The sequence below is a fragment of the Sapajus apella genome, unplaced genomic scaffold (assembly GCF_009761245.1).
Source record: "Sapajus apella isolate SASKATOON/1434 unplaced genomic scaffold, GSC_monkey_1.0 scaffold22, whole genome shotgun sequence".
Classification (NCBI taxonomy): domain Eukaryota; kingdom Metazoa; phylum Chordata; class Mammalia; order Primates; family Cebidae; genus Sapajus; species Sapajus apella.
In genome coordinates, this window is record NW_022436962.1 from 6476745 (window position 1) to 6500868 (window position 24124).

The 24124-nt window shown below is 44.8% G+C and overlaps 1 protein-coding gene across 5 annotated transcripts; it reads right to left on the reverse strand.

Annotated features, from left to right (window-relative positions):
- Positions 1 to 3218: 3218 nt before the first annotated feature.
- ADIPOR1 (adiponectin receptor 1) lies at positions 3219 to 22681 on the reverse strand. Of its 5 annotated transcripts, XM_032288782.1 has the most exons (9): positions 22475 to 22681; positions 17940 to 18006; positions 14777 to 15011; positions 11650 to 11766; positions 8794 to 8965; positions 7340 to 7526; positions 6141 to 6328; positions 4434 to 4627; positions 3219 to 4108 (listed from the first exon to the last, which is right to left on the reverse strand). In XM_032288782.1, the coding sequence occupies exons 3-9, from the start codon at positions 14915 to 14917 to the stop codon at positions 3980 to 3982; spliced, it is 1128 nt and encodes a 375-aa protein (XP_032144673.1). In that variant the 5' UTR covers positions 14918 to 15011; positions 17940 to 18006; positions 22475 to 22681; the 3' UTR covers positions 3219 to 3979. The 5 variants fall into 5 exon arrangements, with proteins under 5 accessions (XP_032144673.1, XP_032144674.1, XP_032144675.1 ...); XM_032288783.1 differs by lacking the exons at positions 17940 to 18006; positions 22475 to 22681 and adding an exon at positions 22191 to 22315; XM_032288784.1 differs by lacking the exons at positions 17940 to 18006; positions 22475 to 22681 and adding an exon at positions 21913 to 22049.
- Between the last annotated feature and the right edge of the window lie 1443 nt (positions 22682 to 24124).

Below are 24124 nucleotides of genomic sequence, written 5' to 3' on the forward strand. Positions count from 1 at the left end.
AAAAAAAAAAAAAAAAAAAAAAAAAATACAAAAATTAGTCAGGTGTGGTGGTGGGTGCCTGTAATCCCAGCTGTGTGGGAGGCTGAGGCAGAAGAATTGCTTGAATCTGGGAGGCAGAGGTTGCAGTGAACTGTGATTGTCCCATTGCACTCCAGCCTGGGTAACAGACCAAGACTCCATCTCAAAAGGAAAAAAAAAAAGGGCCAAGGATGAAAGCTAAGAATCTGATTCTACCCCTTTCCTATTAGTGAATGAAGAATTAGGGGAAAGACTAACTTGTTTTCTACCTATGCCTACCACCTACTCCACAGAGTCAAATATGTAAAATGACATACCAAAAGTACCAAATAGGTCCCCAATGTTACCTCTTAGATCCTCTTTCCTGGATTTTGTCTAGTACTGGGAAATGAAGAAACACACATTAGGTTGTTTGCTTTTTAATTCATTTCTTTTTTTTTAAGAGATAGGCTCTTGCTCCATCACCCAGACTGGAATGCAGTGGTGTGATAATAATAGGTCACAGCAGCCTCCAACTCCTGGACTCAAGCAATCCTCCCACACACAGGAGGCTTTCTCAACTGCTATCGATCTCATTTCCTCATCTACAAAATGCAGCTGGATCAGGTGTGATCCCTAGGTTTCCTTCCATTTCTTATACTAGTGGCTGCAAACTCAGATGCTTGCAGGTGAGTACACTGACAATCACTCTAGGTAGGGACCATGATGAACTGGATGGCACAAACCCTCTGCAAAGGACACACATAGCTGCTTTTGAGCCGCAGTTGATTGTTCTCATTGGCAAGGCCAAACATATCTATGGATGTTTTCAATGTACAGGTCATCAGTTTGTGACTTCTGCCAACAGTTCCTTAAGCATTTTTCTTTTTTTTTTTTTTTTGGGAATTTCACTCTTGTTGCCCATGTTGGAGTGAATGGTGTGATCTCAGCTCACCACAACCTCCACCTCTTGGGTTCAAGCAATTCTCCTGCCTCAGCCTCCTGAGTAGCTGAGATTACAGGCATGCACCACCACACCCAGGCAATTTTGTATTTTTAGAAGAGATGAGGTTTCTCTCTCCACGTTGGTCAGGCTGGTCTCAAACTCCTGACCTCAGGTGATCCACCTGCCTTGGCTTCCCAAAGTGCTGGGATTAAGGCATGAGCTACCACACCTGGTCTTCACTACCTAATTTAAAATAATATAAAGATTCTTAGTCCTTCAGAGGTACACATTATTCTGAATTAACCTTCCCTCTTTAAAGTTTTTACCATGTTTGTATCCTTAAACCTATCATTAATTTTGCAACGTTCTTAATTTTACATACACGCAATTATGAAAATGTATTCCCTCCCTGTTGCTTCCCTCCCCTACTGCCAATCTTATTTCTGAGGCTCAACTGTGTTGCTTGTCACTGTAATTCATTTCCACTGAGAGTGTTCCATGACATGAATACACCAAGATACATTTTTCCATTCAACAGTTTTGGACATTTGGTTTGTTTGCAATATTTTGTTACTACAAACAGCTGCAATGAACCCATTGGTACAAGCCAAGTTTTTCAAGAGCAGTTTCTCTCTCTCTCTCTTTTAAAGATGGGGTTTCACCATGATGGCCAGGCTGGTCTTGAACTCTTGAACTCCTGACCTCTGGTGATCCACCCCCCTTGGCCTCCCAAAGTGCTAGAATTACAGGCGTGAGCCACTGTGCCCGGCCAAGAGCAGTTTTTCAAAGCGTGAGTAGTGACCTATTACTGAGTCATGAGAACAATTTAGGGGTCAGCCAGCGGTGTTTTTAAGTGAAGTAACCTAGGGTAGATATTAGATGCATTTCATATTGTATAGTGTTGTTTTGTAAAACGTTTGAATGTTGTTAACATGTATATGCTGTTTGTCCACATAAAGTGGTGCTGCCAATGTACACTTCCATCAGCAGCATCTGGTCTGCTCCATATCTGCACCAACACTCAATAATAGGCTTTTAATTTGGTTTTAATCTGGCTGGAGACGGTTTATCATTTTGGTTTTAATTTACGTTTCCCTGGTTACCACTTGAGGCAGAGAAACTTTTCCTGTTGGTGTGGGTGGATTATTTTTATAAAAGGATCATTTGTTCTTCCAGTTTAGAAACTTGATCCTTGATGTGAACCCAACTTTAACTTGAGAAGACTGCTCTTAAACTGCCTGCATTCGCTGAGAAATGATCACTGTGCTATCTAATGTCACGTCAGGTTGAGTACAATTCACAATAGCATTGTAAGGCACAGAATGACCCCTCCATGAGGCAACCTTAGGCAACATGGGATAATAACCTAACACTTTTGATAATCTTCTAATTATTATTACTGTTATTTTTGTTTTTAGACGGAGTCTTGCTCTATCACCCATGCTGGAGTACAGTGGCACGATCTTGGCTCACTGTAACCTCTGCCTCCCAGTTTCAAGCAATTCTCTTCTTCAGCCTCCTGAGGCGCCTGCCACCATGCCCAGCTAGTTTTTGTATTTTTAGTAGAGACAGGGTTTCACCATCTTGGCCAGGCTGTTCTTGAACTCCTGACCTCAGATCCACCCACCTTGGCCTCCCAAAGTGTTGGGATTACAGGTGCAAGCCACAGTGTCTGGCCTATTACTACTATTTTTTGAGACAGAGTCTTGCTTTGCTGCCCAGGCCAGAGTGCAATGGTGTGATCTCAGGTCACTGCAACCTCTACCTCCCAGGTTCAAGTGATTCTTGTGCCTTAGCCTCCTGAGTAGCTGGGATTATAGGTGCCTACCACCACACCCATCTAATTTTTGTATTTTTAGTACAAATGGGGTTTCACCATGTTGGCTAGGCTGTTCTTGAACTCCTGGCCTCAACCAGTCCACCTGCCTCGGCATCCCAAACTGCTGGGATTACAGGCATGAGCTACCACACCCGGCCCTGAGAATCTTCTAATTATTGAACACTACTATCGCATACTGATTTAACAAGATGGTCTATTTTTTCCAAATGGCTCCATGAAAAAAAAATTAAAAAAGATAGTCCATGCAATAATTACATTTAAAAAGAACCATATTGGGGAACAGATGCTAGCAGTTCAGTTAGGTTCATTTATTGGCCAGCATGTGCCACCCTGTCAATGCCCATGATTCAAATTTGTGCCTCTGGAGAATCTGAAATTATCACTGGTCTTACTTAATCTTTTGAAGTTGTGTGCAAATAATCAAGACCATACATGTGAAATCTTTGAATGCCAAGTGTCTTCTGTACTTTCTTTTATTAACATCATAGTCTTTGCATCAAGATACATAGCAATGATAGCAGGTTTCTTTTTAAAGCTTAGTATTAAATATTAAATATCTTTCCCCATTTAAATTTTACATTACTCTGCCAAGAAAAAAAAAAATTAAAACTCAAGTTACTTGAAGCCTGGACACACTTCCATGATTAGCCGGGCTAGGTAAGAGTTGGTGGCTTTATTCTTCCTGCTCTGTAAGCAGATCCAGGCCCCAGAAGGATGGGACCAGGGTATATAATTGTTTTTGAAAAGTGTGCTACAAAAATGGATGGCCTGTTATAAGCCAGGATACAAAGTAGGGACAGGGGTAAGGGAGGGACATTTTCTTCCAGAAAAAAGACAGGATTTCTGAAGAGTCCCAGTCCATCATTTTCCCAAAATGGCTGGAGGAGAGGATAAAATCTCAACATGAGTTTCAAAGTATTGTCTCTGTGAGGAGCCGGTAGGTGCCTTGCTGAGGAGGGTGACTGCCGTGGAGGGGATGGCTAAGTTTGACCATGCCCCATCCCCAGCTGGGAGAATGGAAATGGAAAGTTTATTGCCCAGTGGGTGTGAAAGTGGGCTGAAGCTTAGTTGGTACTGAATTCTCTAAGAGGTTTCTTCTGGAAACAGACAACTCAGACTCTTCCTCTCACTTCAGCAAAGAAGTTATTTTTAAAAGCACTTGGGAAGTTCCTCCTCCACTCCACAGGTGGGAAGGCTCAGAGAAGGGTGTCATCAGTACAGCCACCTTCTAGGCCATAACGGAATTCCTGAAGGTTGGAGACCCCATAGAAGTGGACAAAGGCTGCTGCCACCACCAGGACATGGAAAATCTGATGAGACTGGAACTGCAGAAATAAAAAGAGAAGAGCCTTTAGGACACTGCACAGAGGAACAAGAAACAAACAGGAGAAAGCATTTACTCCTTCTAGTTTCTCCTTAATTAAACAAATATGTTAATATCATAAACGTGGTACCTTTAGAAAGTTTTAAAAACACAGTCCTTGTCAGAGAGACACACCAAAGTGTTAATATTGACAATCTTCCTCCAATGTATGTGTATGTACCTCCTAACACTATATGATCCCAGTCTCTTACCACCTTTTCCTCAGACCTTTAACTTTGGGCTGCTCACTCACCATCAAAGGCCCTGCTGGAAGACTCATTTCTTACCCATATGTCAAATTTTCCAGGAAAGAAGCGCTCAGGAATTCGAGCAGCATAAAGGCCAGCTCCGGTGATGTACATCACAGCCATGAGGAAGAACCAGCCCATCTGGCCCACTGTGGTGGCCTTGACAAAGCCCTCAGCGATAGTAAAGTGCATGGTGGGCACGACACCACTCAAGCCAAGTCCCAGGAACACCCCTGAACAGAACAGACATCACACTGTCAAGCAAGGAAACAGCCAGCACATGGAAGGCACTGCTGTCTTACTCTGGAATTCAAATGTTTATGATAATTAGCTATTTTTGGATGAACAGTACATGTTTAGGAAACTTCGCTACAAGATGGATAACACTCAGCAGATATTTCTACTATGTCGTCAAGGGGAAGAAGCCGTGTAAGTGCTTACTAGCTTTTAAGGAGCATTAAGAACCAACATCTCATATTCGAATTATCTGTTAGGAATTTAGGTAAAAATGATGTGTCAAGACCCTTTGATGGCTAACTTGGGTACACAACTTAGATGGTAAGGCTTCAGTTGGCTACCAAGTCAGAGAAGCGTAGGACAGGCTTCCTGTTAAGATCATAGAAGTCTCACATAGCCAGGACTCTGACCTCCTGAGCAGACAGATATACCCAGCTTAGCAGTTATCCTGTAGCTGCTGAGACACCCAGATAAGGCAAGAGCAAGGGAAGAATGGGTACTTGTCTCAACACCATTACACTACACGTAACTAAAGGGCAGGGTCTGCCTCTCCACCTTTGTAGATACCCTTATTTATGCACAGTGCATGGCATGTGGCTAGTGCTTGATAAATATTTTATTATTATTATTAATTTTTTTTTGAGATAGAGTCTCGCTCTGTTGTCCAAGCTGGAGTGCAGTGGTGTGATCTCAGCTCACTGCAACCTCCGTCCCCCAGGTCCAAGGGATTCTCCCGCCTCAGCCTCTCGAGTAGCTGGGATTACAGGCACCTGCCAAAACGTCGGCTAATTTTTATATTTTTAGTAGAGACAGGGTTTCACCATGTCGGTCAGGCTGGTCTTGAACTCCTGACCTCAAGTGATCCACCCTCCTCGGCCTCCCAAAGTGCTGGGATTACAGGCATAAGCCACCGCGCCGGCCAACATTTAATTATTTTAACTGAAGGTTAAAACATAGCAGATATTAACTGTAAAGGGGCTAAAGCCTAGCGATAATTGGTGGTGTTGCTGCAAGTAATAAAAGGTTAAAACAAGAGTCCAGATGAGACGAGACGGCACATAGATGTTTATGCTTGTAGCTATTACTTTGTTACCAGTGTTTATGCTCAAGGTATTTTCATTTGCCAAACCAAGCATTCCATTCCCTTAGTAGAATGCCTCTGAGTGTTTAATTTTAATCCCTGATATCTGAGTGCTTGGGACTCGGGTCACTAAAATTACTGTGCTTGCCACATTTTTACACTGTCACAAACCGTGTGTAAGAATAGCTGTATCTCCGCTTGCAGTCAGTTGACCAGCTAGGTAATGACCTGTCCTAGCATTCTACTGAAACAGTACTACACTTGGGGGAGAACTGAGCTTTGAAATTGATGCTGTTTTGAAAGTTCTGAAACACAAATCAGGGTTTGGGTGGGGTTCTCAAGCTGCAAACCTTAAGGCTCAGATAGGTTTGAGCCTATCAGGCCTAAGGTCCAAAACCTCTGAGGTTTACATATGTCTTCTGACCTACCTGCTCTTGTCTGCCGGTGCTTAGGAGTGGCAAACCGGTCCCACTGTGCCACAATGATGGCAGAAATGCCCAGGACGCAGACGATGGAGAGGTAGATGAGCCGTGGCTGTGGGGAGCAGTAGAAGGAATAATAGAGCCAGGGGACAAAGCTCCCCATAATTAGAAGAGCAATCCCTGAATAGTCCAGTCTAAAAAAACCACAAACATGAAACAAATCGGTGAGTGAAATGAATTTGTATGGTTCATTTAACTAGCTCTTTTTGTTCTCCGCCTGCTCCCAGATTTAACCACCCCCTCATTTCCCATACAACCTATCCTGTATTCTGGATTAAAATTTCACAAGGTAACTTTGATTTTACAATGGAAAAGCCTCTAAGAATCCCCACTCAAAACTCTATCCCTTTTCCTTACTAGTGAACAGCTGTATCTCCCCTGGTACACATTTGAGTTTAGAAATTCCATCACAATCTAGCTGGTTCCCAGCATCGCACTCAGGAAGGGCTTTGAAAATTCTCCTATTCTGACAGAATGAGTTCTAAAAACAGAATTCTTAAATTGGAGGTAGTATTAAGGGGTATCCTAGCTTGTTCTGTCTTAGTTGACTTTTTAAATGAGGAACATGTACCCTTCTTACTGGAGTTATTAGGAAAAACAAAATAATACACCACCGTCACCACCAAAACCAACAATAACAAAAACAAGCAAACAAATAGAACCCCAGGCTCACAGCTGGGGAAGAGAGAAAGCACACAATGATGGACATCTGGAGCTTCCAGCAACGCATGGGGAGCAAAGATAAGCTTTAGCTGACTGGTGAGTAGGAGCACCAGTAGAACGAAGCATAGACTATTTACCACGCCCTACTTTGGCTTGGGCCAATAGTAAGTTACTGTAGGAATGGGTGCAAGGTCTTGGAAAGCAGCCTACTGGCATTCCAAGCCTCACAAAAGGTAGTATTTTCCAGGTAGAAAGTATATTCCACATCCGGTCTCCATCTGTTGAGGAGGACGCAGTAAGTCTGTTCATGAAGTGTTTAAGAGGCTTCATCACCCCAGTATCCCCACAGAACAGAGAGCCTTTCCTCTGGCATACCAAGAAACCTTTAGGACTTATACAAGCTCCTAGCACGCAGTCAGCACTGGGATCTCAAGATGTGACAACAGTGCACAGTCTTTTCCTATGCTGTTCTTTCCACTCACTTGGAAAAAGTCCGAGAGACTTTCTCTGAATGACAATAAACGGTATGAAAGAGCCAGGAGAAGCTGAGGCAGAGCACTGCACCCAAGAAGAACATCCCAAAAACCACCTTCTCCTGTAGAGGGGCCATGAAGTACATATTTGGTCTGAGCATGGTCAAGATTCCCAAAAAGAGAAACAGCACAAAACCTGCAGGAGGGTAAAATAAAAAAAAAAGAAAAAACCTGTAAGGAAAAAGGGAATGTGTACACTTGACAGTTGACATTTTTGAATCAGTGAGCTATGGGCAACGTCACTAATCATCAGGGAAACGCAAATTAAAAGCACAATTAGATACCATCTTACTCCTACAAGAATGGTCATTATTAAACTGTCAAGAAAACACAACAGATGTTGGCATGGATGTGGTGAAAGGGGAATGAATATACACTACTTGTGGGAATGTAAATTATAAATTTATACAACCTCTATGGAAAAAGGTGTAGAGATTCCCTAAAGAACTAAAAATAGAGCTACCATTTGATCCACCAATCCCACTACTAGGTATCTACCCAAAGGAAAAGAAGTCATATGAGAAAGACACATGCACACGTGTGTTTCTTACACAATTCACAACTGTAAAGATATGGAAACAACCTACGTTGTTTCCATTGACCAATGAGTGAATAAAGAAAATGTGGTATCTATACACCATGGAACACTACTCAGCCATAAAAAGGAATGCAATAATGTCGTTTGCAGCAACCTGGATGAAGCTGAAGGCCACTATTCTAAGTAACTTAGGAATGAAACATCAAATACAGCATATGTTCTCACTTATAAGTGGGAGCTAAGCTATGAGTATGCAAAGGCATACAGAGTGATATAATAATGGACTTTGGAGACTCAGAAGGGGGAGGATGAGGTAGGGGTGTGGGACAGAAAAACTACATATTGGGTACAATGTACACTACTCAGGTTATGAGTGCATTAAAATCTCAGAATTCACCACTATATAATTCATCCATGTAAACCAAAACCCCCTACTCCAAGAGCTATTGAAATTTTTTAAAAAATCAGAAAGCTATGAGGTTTAGCTGTGTAATTGCAGTTAAACATTTCAAAGAAAGTGGCACCGGTCACAAAAACCCAGACAAAAGGACCACTTTTTGAAATGTTGACATTTTACTTTTACAGTGGGAAATTATGAAGTAGAAGGAATTGTCTCCACCTAGAACCGTTCTGCCAGGGATGAGAAGAGAATATTTAGTCCCAATTTCTTTGGTTTCTAGGCCTTTTACTCTCAGTTTTAAAGATCAGTGATCAAGGGTCAACCAAGGTCACTAGCTTAAAGTCACTAGCAATTTGAAGACAGAACTCCAGCTGACAATCAATCCGAGCACCTTTGTTTGACTCTATAATCCCTTGGCAGTTAGGGAGACAACAAATTCAACTTTTAACCTTCCAAATCACTCACCAAGCAGATGGGTCCAGATGTTGCCAGTTTCTGTATGGATGCGGAAGATACTCTTGAAGCAAGCCCGAAAAGAGGGCATGGGTGGTCTATGGCCATGTAGCAGATAGTCATTGTCCTTTAGCCAGTCAGGGAGCACATCATATGGGATGACCCTCCAACGTCCCTCCCAGACCTAGAACATATACACTTTCTCTAGGTAGGGCACTGGAGAATAGTACCTTCCCCAAGGACAAGCAATGATGGAGAACCAGTCTAGGAAGATGTCAATCGGGCTCTGAATGGTCCTAGGTAATAGTGGAGAACCAGCTGGGACCGGGAGATATCCAAGACATAGCACGAACAGGGCTAGTAGAGTCCTGATTCATATTCTGAACATTAAAAAAAAAAAATCCGGCTGGGCACAGTGGCTCTCACCTGTTAATCCCAGCACTTTGGGATGCCGAGGCAGGCAGGTCACAAGGTCAGGAGTTCAAGACCAGCCTGACCAAACCCCATCTCTACTAAAAATACAAAAATTAGCCAGCTGTGGTGGTGTGCAGCTATAATCCCAGCTATTCAGGAGGCTGAAGCAGGAGAATTGCTTAAACCCAGGAGGCGGAGGTTGTAGTGAGCCAAGACTGTGACACTGCACTCCAGCCTGGTGACAGAGCAAGACTCTGTCTCAAACAAACAAACAAACAAACAAAAAATCCAGGTCTGTAATCCCAGCACTAAGGGAGACTGAGGCAGGTGGATCACCTGAGGTCAGGAGTTGAAGACCTGCCTGACCAATATGGTGAAACCTCATCTCTACTACAAGTACAAAAAATTAGCCAGGCGTGGTGGCAGGCATCTTTAATCCCAGCTACTTGGGAGGCTGAGGCAGGAGAATCAACTGAACCTGGGATAGGCGGAGGTTGCAGTGAGCTGAGATTTCGCCACTGCACTCCAGCTGGGGCGAAAGTGCGAGACTCTGTCTCAAAAAAAAAAAAAAAAAAAAAAAGAAAGGAGAAAGGAAAAATTTCCTTTGTCTTTGTCTTTTTCCCTAACGTCCCTTTGTCATGTTAGTTTATCTGGAGAAGTTTTAGGTCAGTGTTTCTCAACCTTTCAAGAAAATATGGTACAACCTCCTTTAGGATACTTGAAATTTCACAGTTGATATACTGAATAAAAACAAAAAAAAATTATAAACACAGTTCGGTTTTTTTTTTTTTTTTTTTAAGACAGAGTCTTGCTCTTTCGCTAGGTGCCAGGCTAGAGTGCTGTGGCATGATCTTGGCTCACTACAACCTCCGCCTCCTGGGTTCAAGCAATTCTCCTGCCTCAGCCTCCCAAGCAGCTGGGACTACAGGCACGCACCACCACGCCCAGCTAATTTTTGTATTTTAGTAGAGACGGGGTTTCACCATGTTGGCCAGGATGGTCGTGATCTCTTGACCTCGTGATCTGCCCACCTTGGCCTCCCAAAGTGCTGGGATTACAGGCGCGAGCCACTGCGCCCAGCTCATAAACATAGTTTTAAGAAACATACAGATCCCTCCTTTATCTCTCGCCAGGAGATTCTACCTCATGTCCCATGCTGGAGTGGTGTGCAATCCTGGCTCACCGCAACCTCCTGTACCATTCCCTCCCCCAATTAGATTCTAAGTTCTTACCACGTCTTTTTTTTTTTTTTTTTTTTTTGGGTGACAGAGTCTTGCTCTGTCGCCCAGGCTGGAGTGCAGTGGCGTGATCTCAGCTCATTGCAACCTCTGCCTCCTAGGTTCAAGGGATTCTCTTGCCTCAGCCTCCCAAGTAGCCAGGACTACAGGCGTGTGCCACCATGCCTGGCTAATTTTTTATTTTTGGTAGAGACACGGTTTCACAGTGTTAGCCAGGATGGTCTCGATCGCCTAACCTCGTGATCTGCCTGTCTCGGCTTCCCAAGGTGCTGGGATTACAAGCGTGAGCCACCATACCCGGCCCCCTGTCTTTTAAGAGTAGGGGTTCTTTTTTTTTTTTTTTTTTTTGAGACGGAGTTTCACTCATGTTACCCAGGCTGGAGTGCAATGGCGCGATCTCGGCTCACCGCAACCTCTGCCTCCTGGGTTTAGGCAATTCTCCTGCCTCAGCCTCCTGAGTAGCTGGGATTACAGGCACGCGCCACCATGCCCAGCTAATTTTTTGTACTTTTAGTAGAGACGGGGTTTCACCATGTTGACCAGGATGGTCTCGATCTCTTGACCTCGTGATCCACCCGCCTCGGCCTCCCAAAGTACTGGGATTACAGGCTTGAGCCACCGCGCCCGGCCTAAGAGTAGGGGTTCTTAATCTAGGATCCATGTACTATGGACAGGATCTGAGGAATGATGGAAAAAACTGTATTTCCATTTAGCTCTAAGCAAATTGAGCATTTTCCTCAATTATAAGCATAGGCAACAAACCACAGTATTAGTCGAACTTGTGGCTTTGTCACCAATAGAAATCAGATACTTTCACACATGAGTCCTGAAGGTATCTCAAAACACTCTATTTATCACTACTCAGAAATTGCAAACTTTAATAAAATACATGAGTGCTCATCATTAATGCATATTTAATGTGTTAATAAAGGCACTCATATTACTGTCATGCTGAAATATTTGGATGACTTCCAAAGGGACCCCTTGCCTAGAAAAGACCCCCTGTTTTAAGAATATATTTTGAACAATGCCTCACAGAGTAGGCAGTAAAAATTTAGCCAGCTTCGCGTTGATTTACCTCATCTTAACCAAAAAAACAAATCCACTCCTTCCCAGGAGTAAAAGTTCTTCGACCCAGCGCAAGCTTGCTGGCTGGGAACATCCCAGACAGGCCTGCTGCCCTTCCCCTTCCAGGACAGAAGCTCACTGGCCACACCTTGTACACAAACTCCTCCATCTTCTCCATGGCGTGGTGGGCTTGCAGCGGAAGTGTCAGTACTCGCACCTCCTCCTCTTCTTCCTGGGGCACTGGGCATGTTTGCTCTTCTTCAGCCTGCGGGGGAATAAAAACCCATAACAATCTAGGGAGTCATCTCATAAACTGTACTATTCCAGAGCAGAGAGACCCAGAAAAATCCAAACCTAACGCCTTCTGCCCAGCCTCTTTCCTACAGAGGGTCTTGTGGTCTCTTCTCCAAAAGCACGCATGCTGAGTTTACAACACTAGAGACTTATAAATCCTTCATAAATGCTGCAGTGAACATTCTATGTGCAGTGCGTAAGAGAAGGACTCTCACAGACTAGCACTGGAGGAATGCAAGATTAGCACACCAGCTCTAGGCACTGAATAACATCCTTTTCTCTAGAATAGTGGTTCTCAACTTCCCCCAGTTTCCCAAATAGTTCTCTCTTTTAGGCCATTACATTTTCTTTCTTTTTCTTTTTTTTCTCTTTCTTTCTCCACCCCCCCGCCTTTCTTTCTCGAGACAGGGTCTCACTCTGTTGCCTATGCTGGAGTGCAGTGGCGCGATCTTGGCTCACTGAAACCTCTGCTTCCCAGGTCCAGCTATTCTCCTGCCTCAGCCTCCCAATTAGCTGGGATTACAGGTGTATGCCACTACACCCAGCTAATTTTTGTATTTTTTTTTTTAAGACAGGGTTTCACCATGTTGGTCAGGCTGGTCTTGAACTCCCGACCTCAGGTGATCCGCCAGCCTTGGCCTCTAAAGTGCTTGGATTACAGGCGTGAGCCACTGCGCCCGGCCTAATTTTTGTATTTTTAGTAGAGACAGGGTTTCACCACGTTGCCCAAGCTGGTCTTGAACTTCTGACCTCAGGTGATCTGCCCACCTCAGCCTCCCAAAGTGCTGGGATTACAAGCATAAGCCACCATGCCCGGTCCTTCTTCTTTTTTTTTTTTTTTGAGATGGAATCTCCCTCTGTTGCCCAGGCTGGAGTACAGTGGTGCGATCTCTGCTCACTGCAACCTCTGCCTCCTGAGTCCAAGCAATTTTTATGCCTCAGCCTCCTGAGTAGCAGAGATTACAGGCACCCACCACCACACCCAACTAATTTTTATATTTTTAGTAGATATGGGGTTTCACCATGTTGGCCAGGCTGGTCTCAAACTCCTGTCCTCAAGTTATCCTCCCATCTTGGCCTCCCAAAGTGCTGGGATTACAGGCATGAGCCACCACACCCAGCCTACATTTTCAAAACAATGAAAAAGACACAGTGTCTCAGAGATTTCCTTAACAATAGTTGTGTTCAAGGCCGGGCACGGTGGCTCATGCCTGTAATCCCAGCACTTTGGGAGGCCGAGGCGGGTGGATCACGAGGTCAAGAGATCGAGACTATCCTGGTCAACATGGTGAAACCCCGTCTCTACTAAAAATACAAAAAAACATTAGCTGGGCATGGTGGCGCGTGCCTGTAATCCCAGCTACTCAGGAGGCTGAGGCAGGAGAATTGCCTGAACCCAGGAGGCGGAGGTTGCGGTGAGCCGAGATCGCGCCATTGCACTCCAGCCTGGGTAGCAAGAGTGAAACTCCATCTCAAAAAAAACAAAAAACAAACAAACAACAACAAAAAAAAACAATAGTTGTGTTCAGAGTTCCCTGTTCACTGACTCTGGGGATGCTGTCATGACTGAAACTTTTAATCTATAGCAGCTCCCAGGAGTACCAGGGCCTCAGAACTGGTTAGGTGGAAAACAGCAGTGCTGACTCCAGGGCCTGAAAGAGTGCACCCAGGAGAGCACTTGGCTGTGAAAGGGAGGGAACTTTCTCTCTCTCTATCCCAAGGCTCTGAATCATGGCTATGGAGAGCCTGGCAGTTCAACTCCTTCTCTGGGCTCTACCTCTCCTGTTGCTGTTGGTCCCTGGCAAACACATGGTCTATCTTAGATTTTGTGCTACAGCTTCCAGCCAGCCTACCCCAATATCCATTCTCTCTCTTCCTAAGTAACCAAGTCCATTTTGTTCAGGGTGACAGTGTTACTGCAGTTTTACTCAGGCTGCATTTTCTAACCTCTACTGCAGCTGAATACAGTTACGTAAGTAAGTTCTGGCCCAAGTGTTAGGAGGTACTTCCTGATAGTTCCTTTATTTAGTTTTGTTTTTCTGAGGCAGGGTTTCACTCTTGTCACCCAGGCTGGAGTGCAATGGCACGATCTCAGCTCACTGCAACCTCTGCCTCCCAGGTTCAAGCGATTCTTCTGCCTCAGCCTCCCAAGTAGCTGGGATTACAGGCATGTGCCACCACACTCAGCTAATTGTTGTATTTTTGGTAGAGACAGGGTTTCACCATGTTGGTCAGACTGGTCTTGAACTCTGGACCTCAGGTGATCCACCCACCTTGGCCTCTCAAAGTGTTGGGATTACAGGTGTGAGTCCTGTGCCCAGCCCTCACAGTCCTGTTAAAAGTGAAAGAGTTAGCTGGGCACAGTGGCTCACACCTGTAATTCCAACACTTTGGGAGGCCGAGGCAGGAGGATCACTTGAGCCCAGGAGTTCAAGACCAGCCTGGGCAACATGGCCAGACCTCGTCTCAACAAAAATAAAAAGGAAAGAGAGGGCCTTTCTTCTCCTCCCTTTTCTTTCATGGTGGGTAGAATGTGGGCAACATATTAAGAGTGTTGGGGTAGCAACATAGGTGCCTGACAGTGGTGGAGCCTCCATATCAGTCCTGGATTCATTACTTCTGAAATGCTTTTGCTTGAGAGACTTCTGTCTTGTCAAAGCTATAAGGATTTTTGTGTGTTACATGAAGTCAAACCTCATCCTAATCAACTGATTCTTTCATTCATTCAGACATTTACAGGTTATTTATTGGACCACAGGCCTTGTACTAAGTACTGGGGTTACCAAGATGAGTGAATTCCCAAAAGCTTACAATGAGGAAAATGGAAAACGAGATGTTTATAATAGTATCATAGGACTTGGGTAGAGATATTTCCAGGCTATGTTCCTCCTTTTGGACAGTGAGATCTTAAAAAAAGAGAAAGTGACAGAGTTCTAAGGAGAGAGAGTGGACAAGGGATGACTCCTGGGAAGATGACTTACTTTGGTAGGGTTGGAGATTACCCGTTTGCCCTTCTCTTCTAGCAGGGGTCCCAGTTCAGCCAGTTCCACCGTGTCAGTTTCCCTGTTACTGGCAGGAGCCCCATTCCCCTGTGCCACCACAGATCCTTTGTGGGAAGACATCTGGCTGGTACCTCAATACCCTGCAGCTTCAGCTTGGGGAAAGGTTGGGGTCTCTCAGCCCCAGAGGGCAGAGATCTCCCTGTGATGGTTGACACTAAAAGCAAACACAAACATGAAGGATTGACAATTTATTCCTCTTACATTTCATTTCTATGATCTAACATTGAATAAGAAGCTAACCAACCCATATACTGTCTCCAATTCTAAAGAACAGTTAACTGCTTAAATAAAATCTCTTCCTGTCCTCCCTCTTCAATGTCAACCTTTACCCAGAACCTCACTCACCTTATAGGTAAGGCTGAAAATATAACAATTAAGTTGCTTGCTTTCAAATGATCTGTGGTTATTGCACCCAACCTCACCACAGAAAACCAGCTACCCATCCTCAACTCCCTCCTACAGGTATGGAACCATTTAGCGAGAAGAGTCTCCCCTACGACTCCCAAACCTCACTTTGCCCAAGAAAGGTCTAGCTCTGAGATTGAGGAACAAAAATATAAAGCCAACATCTGGCTGCAATTACTATAAGATTATCCAGGCTTAGAAATGAATTAAATGCCAACTGAACTCAGCTAGGCTTTATCTACAATTACCTACAAATGCTGTGATAAATGTGTCATACATACGAAAGGAACTTGGTTGTGGAACAGATGCCTAGTGGTTAATTTCTCTGCAAAGTCTACTAATTCTATTATAGGATTATAGCCTGAGTTCCACCCTGGGATAACAAGCTTTCATCACAATCTGTCCTGCAAGCAAGCAAGCACTTACCTGGAAGCAGGAAGCTGAAGACGAGGAGGCAGCCCCAGTTTGCCCTTTGCCACACACATACCTAATAACCAGCTCCGCAAGAACTTGTCTCAACCACCACAACCCATAATCTAAGCCCCACTCAAATGAGTATTTCAGAAACTAGAGACAGGCACACAGAAAATCAGAAAAACCCAGAATTCCATTTTCTAGGAAAAATCTCAGACACTTTGGATTTTCCTGGGTTGGACTTGAGCAGTGGTCTTTAATCAGGCCTCAGAAAAATGCAAATGAAAAAAGAGGGAAAGAGGGAGAAAGTTTCCAAAGATTTCCACTGTGCTGTAAATTATTAGTACTTTCCCCACCCCCACTCTCTATACTAAGGACTTGATTAGTTAGAGCAATAGCAGTAGCCAGAATATTAGCATATTCTTGCATTGGTTACCCAAGCCCCACCCAAACCCAAATAACCACATTGCAATGCAGGGAGGGCCAGGTAACCTGTGCATGGAATGGGTTGCATTCCCAGAGAGGAAACTTAAGCTTAGGGAGCCCCAGTCTTTTATAGTGGACAGTAAACATAACTTTGCTCCTGAGGGAGACACTATATCGTCCATGGCTGTTCACTATACATACAAATATCTTTGATATCCTGTGTTCTTTTTTATCTAAGAGTAATCACAATTCCTTCTCAGGGATTATAAATCTCTTTCTTTGACCCCCAAACTCTCTTTCTCTCTCTCTCTCCCCCTCTTCTTCCCTCCTGGAGCTGGGACACCCTTCTTTTCCTGCCCTTGGACATCAGAAACTCCAGGTTCTTCTACCTTGAGATTCTGGGACATGCACCAATAGCTGTTTGAGTTCTCAGGCCTTTGGCCTTAAACTGAGACAGTTATTGACCTCCCTGGTTGTCTAGCTTGCAGATGGCATACTGTGGGACTTAGCCCCCATAACTTCATGAGCCAATACCCCTAATAAATCCCTCCTCTATCCATATGTATGTATCCTATTGGTTCTTTCTGGAGAACACTTCCTAACACATCAGGTAAGGGCAATCCTCAAACTTCTAAACAGTTGTGAGTCATGCTATGCTCAACCCACAAGCACAGCTGAAAGCAACCGGCAAATCTAGTCCAAGAGAGACAAAAACAATAACTTGCTATACAGCAGACCTTTATGTGGTGTCAACACATAGACAGTTCCTCTTCCTATAAATGTGCAAGGCTCTGATGAGATGCCAGCACACAGTCATAGTGAACAACTGCACTCAAGGAGAACAGGAAACTAGAGGCTTCTGAAAACCTTGAAGATGGGCAACCCACGTGAGAAGGGACACTGGGAAATCTTTCTCAATAGGCTGACCTCAAAACGTATTTCCTCAAATACTACTCAATCAACAGCTTTACTAAAAAATATTTTATATCGTGAGCAAAAAACAAAAATAGTTTTGGGCATCTTTAATAAGTCTGAAAAGAGGGGCACACTTAGCTTGGAATACTGTTGGCAGTAATTTAGATCAGGCCACCAGGGAAGAAACAAAACAAAACAAAAGTCTGGTTCTGGGATGCAATATATGGATTATAAAATAATAATATCTCTTATTTTGGTGAGAACCTGTATTTCAAGATGACTGAATGAAGGGGGCAGATTCCAGCTCGAGAACATACCACTTAGCTTCTAGCCATGTAGATAAGCGTTCATGTGCATTTTCTTGTGTTTGTGGTGGCTTCTTTTATCCCTTTCCCCACAGTAAGTCAACACATTCACTGAATATTTAGCAAGGGTATTTAGGACTAGCACCCTAAGGCATTCTAAGTTCAAGTTGAACAAGTTATAGCATTGTTTTCAAAGAGCCAGATAACATAGGTAGTTTGTGATATGCACAAAATAAGTGATATAATTTGATTGCTCCAGGAGGGCAGTGGAGAGAGAGAACCCCTCAACTAGAATGTCACATGCTAAATTCAGTTATTTTGAGTGCTATGTAACTATTTTAGTAGAGGCAATAAAAATAATACAGAGAAACTTTAAGTTGGGCAATTAGGGTCCAAAGATCATATGCAGAATCCAGCTTGGCATTCTTACTAATTTCATCATTTGATCTTAAAAGCTTTCATGCCCTCAAGTCTTCTGGCTATCATCACAGTCCAAATCATTTTCTGTTAATTCTTCTGATTCCCTCCAGCTCGTTTATCACGAGTACTGATACCACAACTAACAGTAAGCTACAACTCATCACACAAAATATATCATCATGCATTAAAGTACATACAATGGAGGTCAATGGAGATCATGTCATCATAGTGAGCAAAGTCCATTGTCCAGTTTGGTCTTCTAAACTGTAGCAACACAGAGACAGGAAAGGGAGAGATAGGGATCGGACGTCTGGCAAGAAAGAAGAGCAAATAATACTAGGATCTGAAAATACCACTTCTCTGGGGTGGACCACTCACATACAATGGAGAATTACAAGTGTGTTTTAGTCTATGATGTAAAATCAGAACAAATCCTTAAGGTGTTAGAATGATCCTAGGAGAGCCAACTTTCTGCCAGCTTTCTATATCCTTATGTATTTTAGAGGAAATGCCTTTCCCCTCAAGCTTGCCACACCCAATATTGCAAATTGTATTTGAGCCAAACTCCACTGAGTGCATTTTTGATGGGATTTCTTCAACTCAAGCTAATAAACCTTTACCACTAAGCTTTCCAACTGGATAAACCTAGGATATTAGAGTAAAGCTGTGGAGCAAGGAGGTGTTTGTGCTTCTATAAATAAGATAATCCTGTGCCAAACTTGGGGAAAAGATTGATTTTTAATCACCAATCAGTTAACTGGAGAGTTATTTCACTTACAGGTTTTGGAGACATTTATACTGTGAACCAATTCCCAAGTTTTCTAGGCTACAGCACACCTTTCCTGGAGGCGAAGACACAAAGCTTCTAAGAGTTTTAAATCTGGGGTTCCCAGGCCTTTAGAGATTCTATGGCTAGGTTCTATCCATGCCTAGCTTGATTCTTGTGCTAAAGCAAGATCAGTCTAGCAGTATAGATAAAGAACACAGCCAGCTTTCCCCCTATCTACTGTCTGTTAGGATGATAGTTTCACAGCTGTGTTGGAGAAATATGAGTCAAAGCAAAGGCACATGTTTGAAATCACCAAACTGCAGCAATAGGGCCTCAGCTCTCCTACTTGATGTCAAGCCTCTCAGAGGAAAAACAATCTGACTTCCTTTGTAGCACTTCCCCAATAGAAGTTTGTTTTTTTTTTTTTTTTAAAGAAAGGGTCTTGCTCTGTCACCCAAGCTGGAATGCAGTGGTATCATCACAGCTCATTGCAGCCTCAACCTGCCAGACTCAAGGAGTCCTCCTACCTCAACTTCCCAAGTCTTAGTAACTGGTACTACAGGCATGTGCCACCATGCCCAGCTAATTTTATTTATTTTTTGTACAGACAAGGTCTCACTATGTTGCCCAGGCTAGTCTGGATCCCCCTCGCCTTAACCTCCCAATGTGCTGGGATTACAGGCATGAGTCACTGTGCCTGGCCAAAGGGGTGTTTTTGAGCCCTAACAGACAGGCAAACTTTCCTAATGTCATGACAAAAAAAAGTAAACAGTATACAGGCATATGAAGGATTTTAATGCTAGCTTATTTTTTCTGTTTCTTTTTTTTGTTTTTTTTTGGAGTCAGGGTCTTGCTCTGTGACCCAGGCTGGAGCGCAGTGGTGCAATCATAGCTCACAGCAGCCTAGTACTCCTGGACTCAAGCAATCTTCCTGTATCAGCCACCCAAAGTGCTGGGATTACAGGTGTGAGCCACCATACCCAGCTAATGCCAGCTCTGCCTTTTTTTTTTTGTTTTAAGACAAGGGTCTTGCTCCATTCCCCCAGGCTGGAGTGCAGTGGCATGGTGTTGGCTCACTGTAACCTCCGCCTCCCAGGTTCAAGTGATTCTCATGCCTCAGCCTCCTGAATAGCTGGGATTACAGGCACCTGCCAGACGTCTGGCTAATTTTTGTATTTTTAGTGGAGACAGGGTTTCATCATGTTGGCCAGGCTGGTCTCGAACCCCTGACCTCAGTTGATCCACCTGCCTCAGCTTCCCAAAGTGCTGGATTACAGGTATGAGACACTGCGCCTGGCTGAAAGCCCATTTTTAATGTCCATCTTTCAAATACATTACAGATACATGATCAATACAATTGCACAATATAGTACTCACTTTATACCATGTACCCCAGAAGGCTTAATGAAACAAAAGCAAACTAGATGCATATATGGAAGTGGTTTGGCTAGAGGGTACTTTCAAGGATCTTTTCAATCCAAGATAGTTACAAAGTTTAAAATTTGTAACATCATTCATGTCCCCAACATTTCTTTCTTTCTTTCTTTTTTTTTTTTTTTTTTTGAGACTGAGTCTCCCACTGTTGCCCAGGCTGGAGTGTAATGGCGTGATCTTGACTCACTGCAACCTCTGCCTCCCGGGTCACATGATTCTCCTGCCTCAGCTTCCTGAGTAACTAGGATTACAGGTGCACACAACCACACCTGGCTAATTTTTTGTATTTTTAGTAGAGACGGGGTTTTACTATGTTAGCTAGACTGGCCTCAAACTTCTGACCTCGTGATCTGCCTGCCTTGACCTCCCAAAGTGCTGGAATTACAGGCATAAGCCACCGTGCCCAGCCTATGCCCCCAACATTTCTGAGCAGGAAAAAGAGAATCAACTTTGAGCATGGTGAGAGGAACGAAGTCCAGGAAGTGACATTAGGGACAAATGGACATAACAACTGTTGATGAGTACTGGTCCAAGAAAAAACTTCACCATAATTAACAAAGTTTCTAGATAAGAAGACGACTGCTTATTTTACCTGCGTGATAATAAGTAGATGGGACAGGATAATGTAGCAGGAGTGTTAAAGGGTTTCGGTTTGGCTTTGTATTAGAAGTAAAAGGAAATTTCCTATGGAAGGAGAGAACAAACGTTCTGGCCTAGAAAGAAGGGCAATTTCTATACTTCATTAATCTGAGAATACTGATTGATTACTTACAATATGCATGGTATTGTGGCCACAGAGACAAGGCAAAGAGGGGTCAGAGGCTTGAAAATGGTTGCTGGCCTCTAAATGGGGGAAGTAACTTTCCTCATATTATTACAAGGCTTAGTGCCATTACGTGCAGGAGGAATTCAAAAGAAAAGTGCAACTTTAGTTGAAGTGATCAGAAAAGTTTTGTGGAAGATTTTATGAAAGGATCTTGATAGGTAGAGATGGAAACAGGGCATTCGAGGAGGGTACATGGTGTGAACAAGACCATGAAGGAACACAGTCCCTAGGGCAGTAAACAATTCATTTTTCCATAGAGTACTGGAAAGGTAAAATGAGGCCAGACTGAAGAAACTGAAAATAGCCTAAAAGCCTACTTAACGTGGTGTACTTTTTCTATCAGCAATGGGGATCAGTAGATTAATGCTGCTTCCTGTTACTTTTCTGAGATTCTCTCCCACCTGCTGGCAAAGTCTTGACCACTGAGAACAGAAGAAGGCTTTCAGATTCTACTCTGCAATTAGGTAGTTTTGCGGAGGTCTACCCTAAGATGGGCCTTCTTCACAGGTAACATCAGTTTTTATGACTGACTTCCCAAGTGTAAATCACAATATGGGTACATAAAAGTTACTTCTGGAGTAAATAAATTTAGTGGCTGCAAGCCGGGAACACTGACATTGAAGTCTGTTTAGCACCACTCTAAATTCCTGGCAGTATAAAGATAATATACAACCTCAGGAACCGAAGTTGCACCATTGTAGTCTACCCAACTACTAGCAAAAGAGAAAAGCAGTGAACAGATCCCACTATTACTTCATTTCAGAAAAGAACCAGCCATTATAATCTTCATTTGTTTTGAAGACGGCAGCCTATGTATTCTCCGCTGTATTTTCTAGCCCCTCTTCTAAATTACTTGAGGGAAATACTACGGTTAATCTAGCAAAGTACCATGGCCTCTTAGTGCTCCTCTGACATCTGAAACTGGGTAAACTAAAATTGGCCTTGACAGTTTCCCATTCTCCCACGAAGCACCAGAAACTGAGGGAAAGCACTTATCTATTTTCTGAAAATCAAAGGCTTGAAGACCAAAATTCTTAAATAGAAGAAAGCATACATCAATTCTAGATTTCCAAGGTAATGAAATTTCATTTTTCCCCAAAGTAGCTTAGATTCTGCCCCGCATTTCAGCCTTCAGGATTACCTTAACCCTGCAGAGCGATCACCAACTTTCCTTCCCACCTCATCAAGGTGGGGGCACTGTCACGGCTTGACCTGCCAAAGATGGTTGGTCGAGGAACCTTAGGGCTTCCTGGCCACCCTGGGCAGGTGTTCCCCGCCGAGAGCGGTTCGCGACCTAGGCCCGCAGCCCTCCCTCCCCAAGCGCGGCGGCTTCGGGGCCAGGTTTATCTCTGGCTGTCTGGTCCCGACCCGGGGAACCCAGGCATCTCCACCCCGCGGGGCTGAGGGCGCAGCACTCACAGAGAGTCGAGGAACAGCCGGGGACAGCAGGGGACGGGCGCCCACCGCACCTAGGCCGCCTCGGAGGCGGCGCGCAGTGGGAGGGGCCGGAAATGTTTACAACCTCCACCGCCTGGACGCCCGGGCGGGCGTCTCCAGGGCGGGGGCCCGGGACTCTCGGCACGTCGGCGCGGGTTCCCCCAACGGCTGTCGCCTCCGCAGGCCTGGGCCGGTTCCCCGGGGTCTCCAGGGTCCCCGCGCTCTCGCCGAGTCCCCGCCCACAGCGCAGCCCCAGGGAGACTTACAGCCGGGCGGGCGGGCTGTGCTGGGGGCCGCGGTCCCCCGCGCTACATCCCGCGGCGTTGGAGGCGGCCTGCGGCCGAGCGGCCCCGATCTTCAGCGCCCTCCCCGCGCCGGAAGGGGCGCGCGACCGCACGCGTCACCTCCGCAGCCGCGTCACCTCCTCGCGGGCTCCGCCGGGCCCCTCCAATCCCAGGCCTTCTCGCGGAGTCCCAATCACGGGCCCGCGCCCGCCGGCCGCACCTCCCGCCCCGCCGCCCGGCACCTCCCGGCCGCGGCCAGGTAACCTCCACCAGCCCCGGGCTTGCCCTCGCCGGCCCCGTTCCACAGTCCACCTCGTCTTCGCAGCCTGGAGTGCGTGATGGAGAAGGAATTTCAGAGAATGAGACGCAACTCCTGGAGGGAATGCTGAAGTTTCTACCAGACGCCTTGTCTCATCTCCTCTGTCCCCAAGGCCAGTCGTTCATCTCTAAACACTTCTTAATCCCTTCTTCAACCGCATGGTCCCTCCCTGCCTTCCACAGACTATTTATTGAGCGCCTACCGTGTGCCAGGCCCTGGGCTAGACCTCGGTTCTGGCTCCTGTTATTTTGTTGTCAAGGAGCGGAATTGTTTCTAACTACTCTTGCTGGCGAACCCGCGCCCCAGCTCCTGCTCCCACACGCACCCAGAGTGCAGACTGGGGAGACGACCTAGGGGAGTGCAGCCCTTGCCTGAACCACACAACACAGAAGGGGATTTCAGGGTCTGGCCATTTTCTCATTTCTCCCAAGAATGAAATAGTATTTATTTTATTCCCATTTTTCAGATGAGGTAACTATCATTTGAGGGGCTCCGTAATGTGCTCAAGGTGACAGACACCAGGGACAGAAGCTTGGCATTGTGTGACTTTACAGCCCATGCTCTGGAGCCTCTGATACGGCAATACACAGTTGCTGAACAGCAATGTGGATCTTCCTCCTGTGACCAAACCTTTAACTCACAGGATTATCATAGGGATTAAATTATGTCATGTAGGTAGAGTACTTGGCGCAGTACCTGGTATATGGCTGTTACCTCAAAAAAGTTTTTTTTTTTTTTAGAGACAGGTTCTCACTGTCACCTAGGCTGGAGTGCAGTGGTGGAATCATGAGATCATAGTTCACTGTGCAACTGGTGCCATTCTAGTGGCAGAGAAAGTGACTCATTGTAATCTGACATAGGTGCCTCAGGGACGTGGGGTTAGTTCTCTTGGTCTCGGTTAAAAGCATGAGCTCTGGAGTCATATAGAGCTTCTGTCCCAGGCCAGCCTATGATCTTGAACACATAACTGAACCCCTCCAAATGATAATGACCTCATCTGAAAAACGGGAATAAAATAATAGCATTTCACTGGGTCTTTGTTAGGATTGAGTGAGATAATTCATGCAGGCTCTTATTATGAGACCCGGCCAATGGTAAGTGCTTTGTAAATGTTAGCTATTACCATGTTGCCTGCTGTATACAACCCTCAGAAACTTCCCACTGTCCACAGGACTGGATCCAGGTTTCTTCAACATAGTGTTTCAAGGCCCTTTATGAGCTGGTTCTAACCTCTCAGGCCTCATTGTTCTCCATCTTCCCTCTGGCATGTTGGGCCTTGGTGAACTAGTTCTTTAAAGTGAACTTCTCTGTCA

What these genes read in the sequence shown, in the direction of transcription:
- ADIPOR1 (XM_032288782.1), bottom strand. Translation starts at nt 14,917, where the DNA reads ATGTCTTCCCACAAAGGATCTGTGGTGGCACAGGGGAATGGGGCTCCT. An exon ending in TAATCTCCAACCCTACCAAA is followed by an intron (nt 11,767 to 14,776) that starts GTAAGTCATCTT and finishes ATTCCCCCGCAG; the next exon opens with GCTGAAGAAGAGCAAACATG. An exon ending in TGGAGGAGTTTGTGTACAAG is followed by an intron (nt 8,966 to 11,649) that starts GTGTGGCCAGTG and finishes TATATGTTCTAG; the next exon opens with GTCTGGGAGGGACGTTGGAG.